The 19,695-nt window shown below is 40.1% G+C and overlaps 1 protein-coding gene across 1 annotated transcript; it reads left to right on the forward strand.

Moving 5' to 3' along the window:
* The first annotated feature begins 517 nt into the window (after positions 1-517).
* Positions 518-5,541, forward strand: LOC102792358 (alpha-1-microglobulin/bikunin precursor). The gene is made up of 10 exons (XM_087843611.1): positions 518-726; positions 1,397-1,539; positions 2,078-2,154; positions 2,250-2,366; positions 2,544-2,645; positions 3,010-3,065; positions 3,332-3,413; positions 3,505-3,672; positions 3,987-4,160; positions 5,381-5,541. The coding sequence occupies exons 1-10, from the start codon at positions 607-609 to the stop codon at positions 5,404-5,406; spliced, it is 1,065 nt and encodes a 354-aa protein (XP_087699737.1). The 5' UTR covers positions 518-606; the 3' UTR covers positions 5,407-5,541.
* The last annotated feature ends 14,154 nt before the right edge of the window (positions 5,542-19,695 follow it).

Here is a 19,695-nt window from a genome sequence, read left to right on the forward strand (position 1 = left end):
CTGGAATCATACATCAGTCCAATCCAAGCCCTCAAAAATGTGATTCTGGCTAACCTACTATCCAGTCATATCTGGTCCTCTTTGCTCTCTAACCTATCTGTGAATAATATTGTAAGTGTGATCGTGAGCTGGGGTCCTGGTCTGTACATCCAATGGCACAAAGTGCAAGCTTGAGCTACCAATAGTTATTTAGGTATTACAAGGGTGGAGCTGTAGATGGCAACTCACTCGCCAAGATACGTAACTTTTTGTATATGCCCCCAAAGCATTATGGGCTCTGTAGTTCAGAAAAGATAATTTCTCTCACTTACACATTAGGATGAACTAGTATGCTATTGTTACTCATTAGTCCCTCCAATCATGACAAATATTGATTTGTTTGCATTGCAGTGATCAGGTGAGATACACAAAATCTGAACTTTGCTCTTTTACTTGTTTGTTTTTTACTCAGCTGTGGGGGGGCTGAGTACATGAGGGGGGGCCCGGCAAACATAGCCCATAACAGTTCAGTGCACTGTCTCCTATTCAAGAGGTGAGAGGGGGCTGTTTTGATGTTTCATACTTAGGGGACATTGTTACCAACGCGTGGACAGACAAGCTGGCGAGATGCAGAAAGCAGCGACTGTGATTACTCTGCTGGTCCTGGGATGGACCTGGAGCCTCGAGGGGCTCCCTGTACTCACAGACCCGCTTTACCCCACACAGGAAAACTTTGATTTAACCCAGGTAAGTGCTTGAGTTCTGCGCTCTTGTTAATATTCTATAACATTGTGCATATTGCATAATTCTGAGAAGTGTTAAATGCAAAAAGTTAAAAGCAGGAGATGCTGGTATGCCCTTTTCCTGTGTATTTAAATTCTAACATTTTATTTCTTTTAGTGTTTACTGAACATTTCTTAAAGCCTTAATCTCAAGCAGAGGAAACCTAAAAATATAAGGATTATATGCTGAGGGCTTTTATAATGGAAACTACAGCTGTTAGTTGCACAGTGCAAAGGTCGGGTATGAATCCATTGAGTGCACATAGATAACTATGACAGAGCAAGCCTAAGGTAATATTTATCTTTATTTCTCATTGCAAAACATCCTTTATGATTCAGTCAAATGACTGCTTCAAATCACTTGTATTCTCAGGACTAAGGTCCAAAGTAAACGTTTCCTTTAGATGTAGAACACAAGGACCTCTCCAAACTTGTATTTTTAAAACAAATTTAAAATAGTTTAGTTAAAGTTGACTTTTTGTATTAAATCCAGCGTTAAAACAACATTTAACTATATATTTTTTAATCATCTATATTTGTAACATCTTTATTTTTATACCAGATGTTTGGTTAAGCAGTCTGTGAGTTTTATATTAATTTGTGAAAATCTTCTTTTTGTTTACTTCTCCTGACAGTATTTGGGAACATGGCATGATATTGCCATTGCATCCACATGTCCCTATATGCAACGTCATAAGTCAGGTGCAGCAATCGGAAAACTGGTACTTCAGAGAGGTGATAATGAAGGCAAACTCAAGGTGACTCGAACTTCACTGAGGTTAGTAAAAAACGCATGGGTGTGCGGACACAAACAGTAATGTACAGCAAGCATGTATTTCTGACAGCAAAACACACTGTCCACTATTGTGTTCCCTTTAAGCTGGGTGGGTTTTTACAAAAAATAGTTTTTTGTTGTTTGTTTTTGCTAATGTACTCATTCTAAACATTTTATCAGACATATTGAGGGAAACTGGATTAACCAAAATTTAAGAGAAATCTGGCAAAAAAAAACAAATATAATATTTAATTTTGTTGGATGAATTTTATTTGTGAAAGCTACCAAATTCTGAGAATCTGCTGTAAAAGAAGCTATCAAGCTGTAAAATACCAGTAGCAGCTGTAAGAGTAATGCGATCTGCTCACTGATGTATTAAACATGTTTTCTCAAATGAGTCTCTCTACACATTAACTGCTTTTAACTCCAGTATATTCTATACCCCCCTCTTTTGTGTGTGTGTGTGTGTGTGTGTGTGTGTGTGCGCACGCGTGTGTGCATGCGTGTGTGTGTGTGTGTGTGTGTGTGTGTGTGTGTTAAGACGAGGAACATGTATGGAGAGGATTGAGGATTATGAGCTGACCACCACACCAGGGCGATTCTTCTATCATGTTGCAAGTATGTCTTTAATCTGTTTAAATAATGCTGTTCGTGAGCTTTTGTACAGCGGATTTTTCGATATTATGACTCTCCCTGTACTCTCCCTCTCACAGAGTGGGGGGCAGACGTGGATGCATACGTGGTTCACACAAACTACAATGAGTACGCCATAGTAATAATGAGCAAGCAGAAGTTATCAGGCAATAAGACCACCTCAGTTAAGCTTTACAGTGAGTAAACACTTCCTAAAAATGTAAACCAAAATGGATTCATTTGACAGTCCTTAACTATACACTTGATTGTTGTTATAGTGATTATCAGGTGAAGTAAAGAACACCCCCCTATCCTGAAGTCTTCATGCCACCTTAAGGTTTTTATTTTTCAAATTGTGTGATTGTGTTCTTCAGGTCGAACTATGACTGTGAGAAACACTGTCCTGGATGACTTTAAAAGACTGGTTAAAGACCAGGGAATGAGTGATGCCAATATTATCATTAAACAGAACAAAGGTACAGCCCACACATACAGACACACACATACACAGATTATCACACACGCTAACACTCTTCTAAAATGGAGTGATAAGTGTACAGTCCTCCTCCGAGATCAGTACTCTAGTTCTTACATTTTAAAGGAATCAGCCCAGATCTACACTCTATCTTCATGGGTTCTTTCCTTGTGTATGTTCTACCTCTTTACAAAAGACATGAAAATCCAGGCTCACACACACACACATACACACACACACATAAAATAAAAAACATAAACACATAAACTTGAAGAATGGAACTGTTATTCATAACATCTTAACACGACATTTTAGGCTATAGATGAAGTATATGAACAAATTACATTACTTCACTTGATCTGCAGGTGACTGTGTTCCTGGAGAGGAGGTGGCAACAGCCACAGCTCAGCCTAAGCCTCAGGTATTACAATCTGTATTTAATATATATGCATATTTTATGCATATGCTTTAATTGTATTTCCTTTAAAATGCATGAAAGAGTAGCTGTTGTCCTTTGTACTCAGGAGTTTGAGTTTTATGGTAGAATTCATCATAAATGAATTACAAGGCCATCATATAATCCATGTGAGAGGTTACATTATAGGAGATCATTTTATCGGTATAATGCAGATTATTTGTGGTTGAGTCATTTTTGTATCTCTGAGTCTGTGTGTCTGTGTTAAACAGCGTGTGAGGAGAAATGCAGTGCCTTCTTTGGCTCCAGATGTGGAGGGCTCTGGTGATGATACAGCTATGTTCAATGGGACTGGTAGGATATCAGCGTATGCTAATGATCAAGTTCTGATTCTGATGTTGTATATTTTCTTATGCATATATGCATTCCCTCGCTGTTCCCACAGAGGCCTGTAAAGCAGCACCAGACACAGGACCGTGTTTCGGGATCCACCTGCGTTACTACTACAACTCCTCTTCAATGAACTGCGAGCTCTTCAAGTATGGAGGATGTTTGGGCAATCAGAACAACTTTGAAAGTGAAAGGGACTGTTTGCAGAGTTGCCGCACCGAAGGTAAGAAAAAACAAACACATTTGCTAATGTGCATAGATGTCTGTGCAACACACGTGCAAATTTAGGTTTTGGGGGGTTTGGTCCAACATTATGGATTCAGCTGGGGTTTCCAAATCACACGTAAACAGAAGAACACTTATTTTCTATGAGAAGCTACTGTGTTTGTTTTCAATGAGGCTTCTTATAACAGCCACAGAGAAAGGGACTGCAACTGTTTTACAAAGTGCAATTCATGTTCTACTTGAGACTCTTGTGGCACACCACGAATGAATATTACCTATATTATATTGTGTGTATCTCTTTTGTCATTTCAGCTGTGTGCCGTCTGCCTATGGATGCTCAGCCCTGCACAGGGAAGCCTCCCATCTGGGCTTTTGACTCCACCGCTGGTCTGTGTGTGGCCTACAAAAGCGGCTTCTGCCAGGCCAACGGCAACAAGTTCTACAGCAAGGCAGAGTGTGAGGAGTACTGCGGGGTGATGAAAGATGGTGCGAAAATAAAACAAGTATAACAGAGCAGAACTGTGGCAGGATGCAAATAAAAACAAAGACACATTTATCTCATAGAAATCCCACAGATTCCAAGTCCATGGCTAAGGCATTTAAAAAAAATCTCCCAGCCTTGTTTTTTCTTCATATGTAAACACAAAACCCAATTTTCAAACAACATATTATTTAAAAAAAAAACCCTCTAACCCTTATGGCTAAACCACATCATCACATCAAAACAGTTTTAACCAGTGATCGTACACACACACACACAGCCAGTCGAAAAAAAGAAAACGTTACTGAGAGTTCATTATGCTACTACATCAAAAAAAAAAGAAAAAGAAAAAGAGAAAAGAAAAGAAAAGAAAAGAAAAAGAAAAAGAAAAACAACAATGTTAACAACACGTAGCTCTGGTCGTCTTGCATCTTAGGATTTACTCATGGAAGTGGCTTCTTTCACATGTTTCTCATGCAGTGTAATTATAATGATTAAATGGGAACATTATGTTGTATGAGAAAAAATGTGAAAGGGGCCACTTTAATGGGTGTTTGTGCTGGAAAACATAAACATTTATTGCAGAAAGGGGCATTTTTCAATCTGGTTGCCATTCCATGAGCAAGAACACAGTCTGTCACAGCTGCTCAAATGTCATTTGGAATTACTGTTGTTAGGCATGAGCTTACTCCTCCTCCTCTTATAAACAGCCCTTCTCTATCGCTCTCTGATTGTTTGTTGATATTGAGCTTCAACTCAACCAGTGCCATTGTGTGACGATTGACTGATTGACTAATGTTACTTACATGACATCATTAGCAAGAAGTGTGAAGAGTTTTAATTTATATATTTAAAGATATTTTTATGGAGGGACAAATTACAATCGAGTGAGTAAGGTTTTTCACAGGACTCTGTGCAGACCTGTGAAAAAACTAATTACACCCTTACTGCTTCCAAAGAAAAATTGAGATTTCACAAAGGTTTCCAGAAAAATATGCTCTTAGGTCATTTGTTCAACAACTAATAGCCCAAATTGGGTCATGCAACAGAGCCATGATCCCAGTTTGCAAACCTATAAAGGAAACACTTCTGCTCACTGGAAAAACTGTTGATGCATGATAAATACAAGTAAAGGTTACAGCTCAGTTTGAATCAATTCCTGCAAATGCATCAAGTTCCCCATACATGCTGGTCCAAACAATGTATTTCTGCTTTTTTTTAACAGATGAAGGGCTCCTCAAGGCAAACTGACTGAGATGAGGAACCACTGCTGCTCAGTCAACATAAAGGGATACGACACAAACCACCACAGTAACAAAATATGGCTTTGTCTCAGCAGTGTTGTCACCAATAAAAAAAAAAATCAATACTATGTTTTTCAGTTGCTTCTTGCTTGTTACTGTTACTTCTTGCAATACCAGTTATAACATCACATTATGAGCAACACCTGTGTTTTCTGTGTGGTTTTGAATTTTTGCTTGGATCAAAAATTTTATAGCACTTAAGAGTTTAGACTGAATCAGCTTCCCTAACTCAATGTGTGAAAATGAACAGACCAGGTGGATGAATACCATTATAAACAATTTTGTGTGCTAAAATATAACGCCTTTGTGGTATTTCCTACTCAAAAGAATATCATGTGAAATGTTACCAGCAGAGGTCCCCATCATTTAAGGTTTAGAGCCAAACGCTCATGTTCCCCTCCCTCCTTCCGGATGTTGCAGTCTTTCTGGTTCACAGAACAAATACTGTGTACAGTCTTTAATGTGTTTTGCGGTGAACATCATAGAAAAAGTACCAACATGCAACCATACACACGTGAATTGCATACACTAATGATTACAGCTGAAAGAATATACTTCTCCTTGGTGACAGTATCAAAAATGACACAGTATGCATGTTTATGGTATACTTTCCGGTGCTCGGGGACTCTATCAACAAATCTAAATAAGAAAGGTTTCCTAATATTATAAGTAAACAAACTGTTTGAGACATGTAAGGGTGAAAATGCTATTAGGATCACCATACAACAATCATCAATAAATTCTTCTGTTATTTATTGCATGGACCTCAGAATATCCTGGCCATAAATTATGTTGTATGATCCTACATTGTTAATCCCATAATGTGCTAATAATTATAGCCATGGCTGTGCTAGTTTATATGAATGTGATATTTTCATGTCACATAGATGTTTTGCATACTTACAGTAATAAAAGGATCTCTTCTTAGACCTTGATAAGAATAGTGTATTAGCACTTCATGATATAGACCCAGACCTAAGTGGCTATTTCCTGGCATTTATCATGTAATTATTTCAGTCTAATTTTTATCACCATGAAATTTTTATTCAATTGTAATTACACATTATTATCCATGTGCAGGCTCTGTTATAGAGAATCCTAACCTCCACTTCTTTATTATCAGGGGTGCAAACTGTATTACAGAGTATCCCAATATACTTCTTGCATTGTAATTGCGCAGCATTATCAGGGTGTATGCCATCTTTAATAACTCTGATAACACACTTTACAGCATCTTGATGGAACAAAAAACATCAAAATGGAAGACTCCTCTCTCACCATTGTAAAACAGAGAGATCATTCGTACCCACAGCCAGCAGGCTTTTTAAACTCTCATGTTAATAGCAGACGAGCTATGTCAAACATATGAATTTCCCTTTGGGATCAGCAAAGTTATTCTTATTCTTAAGCTGTATTATAGCGTATTTTAACCTCTAATGCTTTCATTGTTATTACACTGTATTTTGAGATAGCCTATAGTGGGCTTTGATTAATGTACTAGATGGAGTTAAAGGTGAGAAGGTTTGGTGTGCTCTCTCATTCAAAAGGAGGACAAAATAATCCAGAGAAAAAAGACATGAAGAAAAGCCAGGAGGGGGCAATATTTCTCTGTTGGTGTTTCACAGGGTATCACACACAATCTCAATTAGATTCACACAGATTTGAATACATTTCGCAGAAAATGATGAGTCATTCACTGCTGCAGAAATATCTCGTAATATCTCAACTAATCCTAGGCTATTTGCCCTCTTTTAATTTTCACTCTTCCAAAGGAGCCAGGCTTCCTGCTCTCAGTTCCCAGAGTTCCTGGCTGCTGGCAGTAGAATGCTGGGAATATCCGGAGAGGAAGGGGAAGTGACATCACAGAACTGACCTTCCGTACCAAGCCAGATCACCTGGTGTTCCCTGGACCAGAGTTACCAAATAAGCACAAACATAAATAAGCCTGCCAAGAGGCAAATACTTTGTTTTTGAGCATTAACAAATATAATTTCAGAGTGCTTATCACACATTTTTGTGCTTCAGTTTATCTTCCAGAAGTATGGGAGAGACAAAGGTTCCCATGAAGAGATAGGAGTAACTTCAATTCATTATGCAGGAATCTTTCTGTTAGACTGTCTGAGCTAACCCCTAATTTGGTAGGAAATTTCCACTACAATTCAGCTGGTTCCTCATATTAACTGAAAGCCTTTCTGAGTTTCTAGTTACTAGTCTGCTGGGGGGATTTTCTTGCCTAATGTCATTTTTAATTACCAAAAAATTGATTCAATCTCACTGATTATGTTACAGTGAGCCCCACAGTACTACCCAACTGTCCTCATGAATTCTAGATTTAAAATTTTTTACCCCAAAAATAATAAAACCTATGCTAAAACCTTAAAATGAGCTCATGTTTGCTAAGAGAAACACACAATTAAGAGGGACGGCAGAAGAAGAGAAGGAGGTTAGAAGATGCCCAAAAGAGAAAGCACTTGGATGAGGAGACAAAAAGAAGGACAGATGTGGGAGGAAATGTGATTTTGGAAGACGGCAAAGGATGAGTCATCTTTCAGCAAACTGCTGCAGCTCCCACTGTCTCATTGTCCTACCAACATGACCCCCTCCACACATACACACACGTAGCGGCCGTTCTCTCACTTCAGAGGATGCAAAACTGCCTAATTTTCATTTCAGATGACATCTTATCCAAACTATAACCAATATTTGCCTTCCCCTTATCCTATAACCAAAACCTCACCACCTTTTTTTCCATCTTCAAGTTCAACTCTGACTACATGGCCAACCAACAGGCAGCCACAAACATTTAAATGCCCTCCTCTTCCCCTCCTCTAAACCCCAGCTGTGTCATCTGAGTGTTTTCACTAAGTCTGAGGTCTAACAGATGGTTGTCCAAAAAGACAGAACTGGGGGGGAAAGGGTTTGCTTGTCTTCCTACAGTCCCCCAAACCTATATTAACTCACAGAGTTATAAACATTGCCCGGCATATCTCATTTATTTATCTCTTTTATTTCATATAACATAACCAAAACACAGTGCAATCTCCCAGATGTTATTTAGCAGTATGACAAATGCCTCATAGAAACACAGAAAACTATCCTCAACATAATTACCACATGCCTATATGCCTGTCTGGTGAAAGTTTTAATGCTGACTGAACATGTAAGAACTTTGCTTTAATTCATATGCTTTAATATTTTGGATTTTGCATTTATCACAGCTTACTTTAACATGCAGTCATTTTACAATGACAGTGGCATTTTTATACTGCCTCCAACTAACACTTTTCTCCTTCCTCACCTGGTTTTCACAATCCTCCACAAAGACTATGTGTTAAAGGCTCTACTCCTAATAAATTGTGACTGTTCCTAAGTTTACAGGTTACTCAGACAGTTGCTTATAATAAGTAAACAAAATGTTGCTTAACTGAATTAAGGAATGAGTTTGACTGAGACATTTTATTATGAAATAATGTTTCAAAAAGAGGAGGAGATGAATTTATCTAACAAGCAGGAGAAGCTATGACTGAAACTCAGTTTGTGGATGTTATTTGTTTGTGTAAAAGTTAAGCTGTTGCAAAAGGTGCTCATGTCTTTATTATCACTTAACTGCTCAAGCTGTATGTCTTCGATGCTAGATTGAGCGTTATACTGAATGGGCTTATGCATGTGTTTATGTGCTGGTCAGTGTAAGTCATTATTAATTTTTGCAATATAAGAAATATATTATCCAATTAGGTTCGCTGTTAGCCAAATGCAGGTTGCTAATGGTGGTTTAAAATAGTTTTTAATAGCATTAGCTAACTTCCTGGCTATTGCTAACTAAATGAGAGAACCTGCTTGGTCAGTTGCAGTGTCGATCCTGGCTATGATAGCATTGTATTCATACATGTTTAAATGCAATTTTCCACATGCAGTGATTTCTGTTTTGAAATCAACATAAGGGCTGAATGACCTTTGACCAGCTGACCTCAAGAATATCCAACCCTCCACTGTCACTGCACAGTGTGACGCTCCGACCCATTCCACTTTGACTGACCTCTCTTTGACTCTCATGCACACACACAGAGGGTATGACCACTCGATGCTCTCCCAGACACAGTCAGACACAATAGGAGACCCGACACATTCCTTTTCCCCAGGTGGCATAAAAGACACAGTCAGATCAATGTCCTAATAGGCTCCAAACCAGTGACAGACGATTATTAACCCCTGACGGGTGTGAGTTCCTCTCTCTCCTTGCCAGACTATTGTCTGACCACCGTGTGTTTGTATTGTCTGAGGGCCTTTTTTGGGAGGGGTCATGTAGTACTGGTTAACCACTGGATAAGAGGTCTAACTTAGAGTATGACGTGGTCATTGTGTATGTAATCTTAACCTCAGAAAAGTGGATATTAACATGCTCCAAATTGTGTCTTTAAAATATACACATTGATAGAACTGACCACATACCAATGTGACAACAAATGATGACAGCTCGCAGCCATGCGTCAGGACAGCTGACTAGGGTAAATTGTGTAAACAAGGATAAAATCCAAGAGCAACTGATATATAACAGTTTGCGAGTGTTACAGAGATACAATTTAAGCATCATGAGACTATTTCTACTTCTGTACCTCATTCAGAAATCTTCCTTTGCACCTCTTCTTACTCACTTCACTCACTGCTTCAGCTGGACCTCCCTCATCCCCCAACTCTTCACCGCTCTTTCTCCCCCGGGCTCCTCTCCAATTCCACTACAGCCCTGTGTGTGTGTGTGTGCGTGTGTGTGTGTGTGTGTGTGCGTGTGTGTGTGTGTGTGTGTGTGTGTGTGTGTGTGTGTGTGTGTGTGTGTGTGAAGGGCTGGTGGTGGTAGGACAATGGGCAGTAAGGGGGCTAGTTGAATAGGACCATTGAGCCTGCTCAGCCAAACAGAAAATCATCTCCCATCTCACTTCAAAACCCACAGTTTCACTCCGTACAAGTAGGCCTTTATTCTCCATAATTACTCCCTGATACACATATACATACATAGGCACACATGCATATAGATGCATACATACAGGCTTACAAACACACACAGATACAGAAATATATATATGGACTCTGGATGGAGTCTGACATATTAAATTGTCAAGAAGCAAGTAGTTCGAATGACTCCCCTGAATGTTATTCTGAAATGTGAAATTTAAGAAAACTAAGGTCATTTTGAATCTGAAGGCAGCTACACGTCTTCAGAAATTTGGGCCATGTTTACCACTGTGCAGCATCCGCTCTTCCTTAAAGATCAGCTCGTAAACATCTGGGAACTGAAGAGGCTAGTTGCTGGAATCTGGGAGAGGAATGTTTTCCCATTCCTGTCTGATTGAGGATTGTAGCTCATCAGCAGTCCTGGGTTTTCTTTTCATGTTGCACTGAATATTTTCAGTTGGCCAAAGGTCTGGACTGCAGGCAGGCCACTTCAGCACCCATACTCATCTACTATGAAGCCATGTTGTGTTGATAGATGCAGTGTGCAGTTTAGCATTGTTGTGCTAAAATATGCAAGGCGTCCCCTGAAAAAACGTCTTTATGATGGGTGCAAATGTCACTATAAAACATCAATGGAGCCTTTCCATATCTGTAAGCTGCCAATTCCACAGACACTAATGCACTCCTATACCATCAGAGATGCATGTTTTTGAACTAAGCTCTGACAAAAAGCCATTCATGGCTTCTACATTTTCTAAAAAGAATTTCAAATTTCAATTTGTCTAACCACAGAACAGTTTTCCTCTTTGTCTCAGTCCATTTTAAATGAGCAGAGACGATGGTGACATTTCTGGCTTATGTCCACATAAGACTTCTTCTTTGCGTGATGGAGCAGACAGTGAATTCTAGAAGTGTTCCTGAGCTCAGGCAGTAATTTCCATGACAGAATCATGCCTTGTTTTTAATGCAGTGCCACATCAGGCCCCAAATTTCCTGATCTAGTTACTGATTTATTTGCCATCATCCCTCGCACACAGAAATTGCTCCAGATTTTTGGAACGATATTATGTGTAGCAGATGACACAGTATGTATAATCTTCACAATTTTAAGTTAATGAACATGACTGGAACTGTTCCACAGTGTGTGAACAGAGGTGGGCTTTTTTCCTTTTTCCCAGCCTGTTGAATTTTTGCCCATCTTAACTTCTAAGAAACTCTGCCTCTCTAATAAGCTCTTTTTATACCCAATCATGTTACTGACCTGCAGTGTTGGGGAGTAACGGAATACATGTACCGCCGTTACGTATTTAAAATACAAAATATGAGTAACTGTATTCCGTTACAGGTACCGTTTAAAAAGGTGGTATTCAGAATACAGTTACTTTGCTAAAATAAAGGGATTACACGGCGGTATTTTCCTGTTTCATATGTTCGGCTATGCCCTCTCTATTTTTGGTTTCCACGCCCCAAACAAAACACACATTAAGAGGCTCTAATCTATTGGAGCAGCCTTTCAACGCCTCTCTGTCTCTGGCAAGCAAAGTTGACCCAGACAACAAAGTAAAGCTAGTTTTCGGCTACGAGCCCGACACGGAGCCCGACACGGAACCCGACGTATTAGCCAGAGGTCCCTTTACTACGGTTCGGAGCCGCGGACCTGTTTTATATACGTGCGAAATAATTTTCTATACCAGATCGCTGCAAAAACTGCAGCCTTACCTAATGTCCACCCTACTGTTACTAAGATTTAAAAATCTAGTCGGTATTGGTATGGCGAGTAACCTTCAGTAATAGTAATAATTCACACAACAATAGTACATTCATGTAGTTGTAAAAAGCACGCTAATATAATAGGTAATCCAAAGTATTCAGAATACGTTACTGTCATTGAGTAACGTAACGGAATACGTTACAAAATACATTTTGGGGCATGTAATCTGCAGTGCAATACATTTTAAAAGTAACCTTCCCAACACTGCTGACCTGTTACTAATTAACCTAATTAGTTGCGAAATGTTCCTCCAACTGTTTATGCTTAGTGCTACTTATTTTTCCAGGCTTTTGTTTCCATTGTCGCTTTTGTTTCCATTTGAGACATGTTGCCATCAAATTAATTCTTCGATCTTATATATGATCAACCTATCTCTAATAATCGGCTATGTACCACAGGCCTTCAAGGTGGCTGCAGTTAAACCTTTACTCAAAAAGCCATCTCTAGACCCAGCAGTCTTAGCTAATTATAGGCCAATCTCCAACCTTCCTTTCATATCAAAAATCCTTGAAAGAGTAGTTGTCAAACAGCTAACAGATCATCTTCAGAGGAATGGTTTATTTGAAGAGTTTCAGTCAGGTTTCAGAGTTCATCACAGCACAGAAACAGCTTTAGTGAAGGTTACAAATGATCTTCTTATGGCCTCTGACAGTGGACTCATATCTGTGCTTGTCCTTCTTGACCTTAGTGCAGCATTTGATACTGTTGACCATAATATCCTATTAGAGCGATTAGAACATGCTGTAGGTATTACAGGTATTGCACTGCAGTGGTTTGTATCATATCTATCTAATAGACTCCAATTTGTGCATGTAAATGGAGAGTCTTCTTCACACACTGAGGTTAATTATGGAGTTCCACAGGGTTCAGTGCTAGGACCAATTCTGTTTACATTATACATGCTTCCCCTAGGCAGCATCATTAAAAGACATAGCATACATTTTCACTGCTATGCAGATGACACCCAGCTCTATCTGTCCATGAAGCCAGATAACACACACCAATTAGTTAAACTGCAGGAATGTCTTAAAGACATAAAGACTTGGATGGCCGCTAACTTTCTGCTTCTTAACTCAGATAAAACTGAGGTCATTGTACTCGGCGCTGAAAAGCTTAGAAATATGGTATCTAACCATGGTATCTATCTTACTCTGGATGGCATTACCTTGGCCTCCAGTAACACTGTGAGGAACCTTGGAGTCATTTTTGACCAGGATGTGTCCTTCAACGCACATATTAAACAAATATGTAAGACTGCGTTCTTCCATTTGCGCAACATCTCTAAAATTAGAAATATCCTGTCTCAGAGTGACGCTGAAAAACTAGTTCATGCATTTATTACTTCCAGGCTGGACTACTGCAATTCATTATTATCAGGATGTCCAAAAAACTCACTGAAAAGCCTTCAGCTAATCCAAAATGCTGCAGCAAGAGTACTGACAGGGACTAGAAAGAGAGAGCATATTTCTCCTGTTTTGGCTTCCCTTCATTGGCTTCCTGTTAAATCCAGAATTGAATTCAAAATCCTGCTCCTCACATACAAGGTCTTAAATAATCAGGCTCCATCTTATCTTAATGACCTTGTAGTACCATATCACCCTATTAGAGCACTTCGCTCCCGCTCTGCAGGCCTACTTGTTGTTCTTAGAGTATTTAAAAGTAGAATGGGAGGGAGAGCCTTCAGTTTTCAGGCCCCTCTTCTGTGGAACCAGCTTCCAGTTTGGATTCGGGAGACAGACACAATCTCTACTTTTAAGATTAGGCTTAAAACTTTCCTTTTTGCTAAAGCATATAGTTAGGGCTGGACCAGGTGACCCTGAATCCTCCCTTAGTTATGCTGCAATAGATGTAGGCTGCCGGGGGATTCCCATGATGCATTGAGTTTTTCCTTTCCAGTCACCTTTCTCGCTCACTATGTATTAACAGACCTCTCTGTGTTGAATCATATCTGTTATTAACCTCTGTCTCTCTTCCACAGCATGTCTTTTATCCTGTCTTCCTTCTCTCACCCCAACCGGTCGCAGCAGATGGCCGCCCCTCCCTGAGCCTGGTTCTGCCGGAGGTTTCTTCCTGTTAAAAGGGAGTTTTTCCTTCCCACTGTCGCCAAAGTGCTTGCTCATAGGGGGTCATATGATTGTTGGGTTTTTCTCTGTATCTATGAAGCGCCTTGAGGCGACTTTTGTTGTGATTTGGCGCTATATAAATAAAATTGAATTGAATTGAATTGAATTGAATCAAATTCAAAACATGCTAAAAAAATTTCATGAAACAGTAAAAATGTCTCAGTTTAAATATCTAATGTGTTTTCTGTGTTCTATTGCGAATAAAATATGAGTTTAAGAGATCTGCAAATCGTTGACACAATGACACGACTTTTTTGCAGTTGGGGTTGTAGAGAATCTGTCACGGTTCTGGGTCAGTTTCGACCCAGTGTTTTGAAGTTTTGGATTGTTAGTTTATTTTTGGACAATTGTCATGGTTTTGGGCACTATGAGGTTTATTATTATTATTAGAATTCTGTTTCTGTTTATTCATGTTAAGGATTTGTTCTCGGTTGTATCTCACGTTTAGTTTAGTTCAGGTTCCATGTGTCATTCTCCGTCTGTCTCTCAGTGTCAGGTCTGCGTCTTCCTGTAGTGTTCTCATTTCCTGTTTTATTGTGAAGGTTTGAGTCTCATGTGAGTGTGTTCAGTTTTCCCTCTGTCTCGTCTTGTTGATTATTTCCAGCTGTGTCCACCACCTGTGTGTAATTCCCGTGTTTCTCTGTGTGTATTTAAGTCGTGTGCTCTGTCATTGTAGTTGCTGGTCCGTCTGCGTTCCCACCCTGCTTCATCTGTGTGTTTCCCTGCTGTCAATCCGTTTCTGCTCGCTCTCGTTCATGTTCAGGTTCGTGTTCTGTATTCAGTTTGTTCCCAGTATAGTTTAGTCTTTGTTCGGTTCGCCTTTTGTCCATTTTTTAGTTTGTGTTTAATAAACCACCATCACACCTTTACAAGTGCCTGCATTTGGATCCTCCTTTATTTTCCACACGGCTCATCTCACTCGCCGTGACAGAATCAGTGCAACAAAAGTAAAACAGCTGCATGACCATGGTTAAAAACTGACCTGTGAACACCGGATTTATGTACAAATTTATATATCTATGCTAAATATTCTTCAGTTTTCATAGCTCTTTTCTAGTCATTTCTACAAACCTCGTTCACCCATTCACACATGCATATAACAATGAATGCACTGGGAGTAGTTTTGGTAATTGTCTGTGAAGGTTCTCAGTCATCCAGGTCATCGTAGTCTAAGGAGCTTGGAAAGAAAAGCGTCCTTGAAGACATTTCACCTCACATCCGAGAAGCTGCTTCAGTTCTAAGAGCAACTGGTGGAGAGTCCCAGATTTTGGTGATTCTGTATTTTGCCCATATGAAAGGAGCTGGAGATGAAATACGTACCTATGGGTTCTGTCGACGATGATGTCTGTATTCCAGCTTCTTGACAGTTGATAAAGGAAACTGAAAATGTGATTGCAAGATTTTACAAAGATTAAAAAAAAAAAAAATACAGGAACATTAGTGACTGACAAAAAACAGGAGCTATACAGTTGCAGTAGTGGACAAATCAAAGATCCTCGTCTACTGACAGTACGCTGAAAAACAGAAAAAGTTCTTCAGACGTGGCACAGAGGTTAGCAGCCTGTCACAAAAATACATACTTTGATCCTATTTCTTGAATGGGACACATTCAACACATTTCGACAGACATAAAAAAAAAGTATTTTTGTCCCAACAAGGTGATTCCAAATTAGCAATTGGAGTAAGAAACTTGCCATATCTCTGCATGATGTATAGGGACTACTAAATTGGAGCAAGCTGTAGGAAACTTCATTTTTTACCATGACACAGTGCCAGTAAAAACATACCTATATAAGAAAACATGCAGTGGAACACTCAGCCATGGCTTGACCTCCCCAGAGCCAGAACTCAACATTTTTGGAGTAGTGTGGGACCATCTTGACAAAGAATGGAGCAACAGTCAGCCAATATCCAAAGAAGAACTTTGAATGTCCTTAAAGAAGAACTATTCCTGAAGACTACTAAATAAAAACTGAGAAAAAGCTGCCTAAGAGAGTTCAAAATGTGCTGGAGAATGAAGGTGGTCATAGCAAATATTGACTTTCAAGCTTGGTAGCATTGTACAAACTCTGTTTTTGCCTTATGTACTGTATTTCCGTGTATGTTTGCACATATGTCAATGAATCACTTGTCATTTGTCATTTTTCTGACAAAATTAATTTTTAAATGAGGCATGGCTTAAGAACTATCATCGACATTTTTGTCTTTCCCATGCTAACTACTGAACTTGCTAACTGGTTCCCAGAATAAAAACTACAGTCCATGCATTTTTCCACACTGGATTTATCCACCATCTGTGTGGCTTTCAAATGGGATGGGATTCACCCAATCAGCCTAGAAAGTAACAATTCGCCCAATGTATATAGAGATTAATTTCCAAAACCATTTAATTCTCATTTACTGTGCTGTAATAGCAAAAAATGCTGCACCAGCTGCGTCACAATATGTGTTACCAGCCTAATTCACTGTAAGCCCATAACAAGAGGTATTATCTTAAACGGCCAGTTAAACAAAGGCAGCAGGCCTTGACAGAACAAGTGCTGTCACAGAGTGCAATATCAGCGCCAGTTTTTGACAGTGTTACACAGGACCATTTAAACTCCACCGAGCTCGTTAGCCTAGAGTTGGTCCTGTGACCAGCCTCCTCATTGTGTATCCATCAAACTGAATCAGTGTGTAGGAGGGTAATCCATACAGGATAATTGGTACACTTGTTCATGAAACACATGTGGACTATCCATCCATCCTTCCATGCTCAATAGTCATTAACTGATCCTTGGCAAGTCAATAAGAGTCAGCTGATGACAACTCCAGAGGTGATACAAGCATGGGATCCTCTAAGTAACTAACTGAGGATTTACAATGAAGCTGGTAAAGGTAATATTTATAAAGGTAAGATGCATCTGGTTAAGTCAATCGTTTTGATGGAAGTCCAATAAGCAACGTGCATTAACTTTTGGACCAATAGCAATTATTGTTTCAGTAAGATCATGAAAAAAAGCAACAAGCAACTATTTATGCACAGGGGGAAAAAACAACAACAAAACTATGGTATAGGGGTTTTATACACAGAAACCTTCAACTGTACATGGTGGGATAAATGGGGCAGGCAGCAGGAGACAGGATGCTGGAGGTGGAGTGCAAGTATGTGTGTGTGTGCGTGTGTGTCTGTGTGGCTAGTTTGGGGGGTGGTGGGTTGAAGCTCCATATGGGCAACCCACCCCTGGCACCCCCCACCCCACCTCCTGCAAACAGGCAGATGTCAAATGGGACGTGCCTCCGTGATGGGGCACAGGGTCACACTGCACAGGGGCAAATAACAGAACAGGAGGTACAGAGAGGGAGAGAAATGCCTTCTTGCCAACACCCCCCCCCCCCTTTTCCCCCTCCACCAAAACACAACAAATAAGACATGCACATGCTACCAGGAAAAAAAGCTGAGCTCACACAAACATGCCAACACAGGCGGAGGGCCGCTGCATAACATTACAACCACTGTGACAAACAAAACTCACGGATTAAGCAACATTTACATTTGTTTCCTCAAAAAATAAATATGAGAAGCATTATTTAATTAATTTTAATTATATTTTCAAATGTAATATATGTTTTTTAGAAAACAATACCTGTGCATTATTCATAGTTGGTAAACTTTCGTCAAGATTTCATGAACTTGACTCCCTGTGTTTTGTTCTGTTCAGTGTGGCTATATAACTACAACATGTTCCACCACACTGATGTAAATGTGGCAGGCAGAATGTCAGAAAACACTCTTAGTGTATTTCATTTAGAATTGCATCAATTAGCAGATAAATCTATTTTTTAAAATCATTTTCAGGATCTTTTCAGACACTCTCTGCTTCCAGCTATCTTTAGCAATCAATGTGCTAATTATTTCCCAACATGAGCAATCACTTGTTTGTGTATTGAATATTCAGAAACAGTGAAAAATGGGCATTGCCTGTGTCTCAGAGACTTTAACAATGTCTTCATTTTTCCTGTTTTCTTTTTACAAAAATTGGAGTGTGATATTATATCCCTTTTTATTTTCTTTGTCATACATGACAAACTTAATATTGAAAAAAAATAGTAGTTTCAGCCGTGTGTGGATTAAAATCTGAGCAGCCCCTCAAAAATTCAAATAAGGTTAAATTATAGCCATGAAACTTTGTCGGTATATCAGACTGGAGTAGCAGTTGCCAACCTGACTATAAATTACACTAAATAGGAATCGTTCTGTTCTTGTGAGTCCAGTGCATGCATGTTTCTAATGTGTCTACAACTACTTGACTATAATGGGAGATGCAACCAGACTAAAAGGACAGGTGGTAGCGTGTGCATGTGTGTGTGTGAGCACAGTGTGGAGGTATGGGCTGTAGTCCTAAACAAAGCAGGGGAATGGACACACACTCTCTCACGCACACACACAAGCACACACAGAGGCTGTTCTCTCTGTTTTGAGTGCTGAATGGTTACGCCCGCAGGGCAGGAGTAAGGTTACTTTACATACTGCACTTACAGCTCCCTTTACCACTGGGGTATAAAATGGATTTAAATGAGAAAGAGGGGAACAGAGGGGTGAAGGCAGAGGGGTGGAGGGTGGGAGGACTCCCTTTGTGTAACAGGAGGTCTGCTGCTGCTCTGGCATGGCTATGGAGATGGTGGAGCGGGGTCAATCTCCCTGCTCTCCCTCCCTCTGTCCTTTTACTATAGGCTGGCTGCTCTGTCTCTCCTCCTCATCTCTCCCTCCCTCCATCCCTTCCTCCCTATTAGCATAGCAGCTGCCTGATACAGGGCGTAGGGTGGAGAATGGCCAGGTTGCTGTGTGCATATGTGTGTGAGGGTGTTTTGCAGAGGGGCGGGGGGTCGAATTGGGTGGGGGGAGCCCAGTCAATGGCGGCCCGTCTGGCTGGTGAATAGTAGCTAAAGCAGGCCCCCACGAGTTAGACAAAGAAGTAAGAAGGGAGGGGTGTGTGAGGGAGATGGAGGGAGGAGGGAGGGGTGGAGGAGGGAGGGGTGGAAGAATGAGGCGGTGAATGGAGAGCCTTGTCACTGGAGCTATGGAAAGAAGCACAGAATGAACTGGAAGAATGAAAGAAAAGTTCAAAAAGGAGCGGAGGGCAAGGAAAAGACCAGCCTGACCACCTGTCTCTCTCCCTCACTCTCTCTCACTTCTTTTACTCCACTTCTTACTCACAGGCAGACTTTGGCGAGGGTGGGGGAGTCCACTGGTTGAGTTTAGCGACAGGCGTGTTTTTGTTTTGAGAAAGAAAGTGCGGTATCAGCAGGATTTAAAGCTCACTGTCATCTGTGACTCTGCGCTGATTTCCTTGCATGTGGGCCGTGGTTCAAAGAATTGTGTGCTATAAAAGATATTCTCTCTCCCTCTCTCTCT

Source organism: Neolamprologus brichardi, chromosome 7 (genome assembly GCF_056152115.1).
Source record: "Neolamprologus brichardi isolate AB-2024 chromosome 7, ASM5615211v1, whole genome shotgun sequence".
Classification (NCBI taxonomy): Eukaryota; Metazoa; Chordata; class Actinopteri; order Cichliformes; family Cichlidae; genus Neolamprologus; species Neolamprologus brichardi.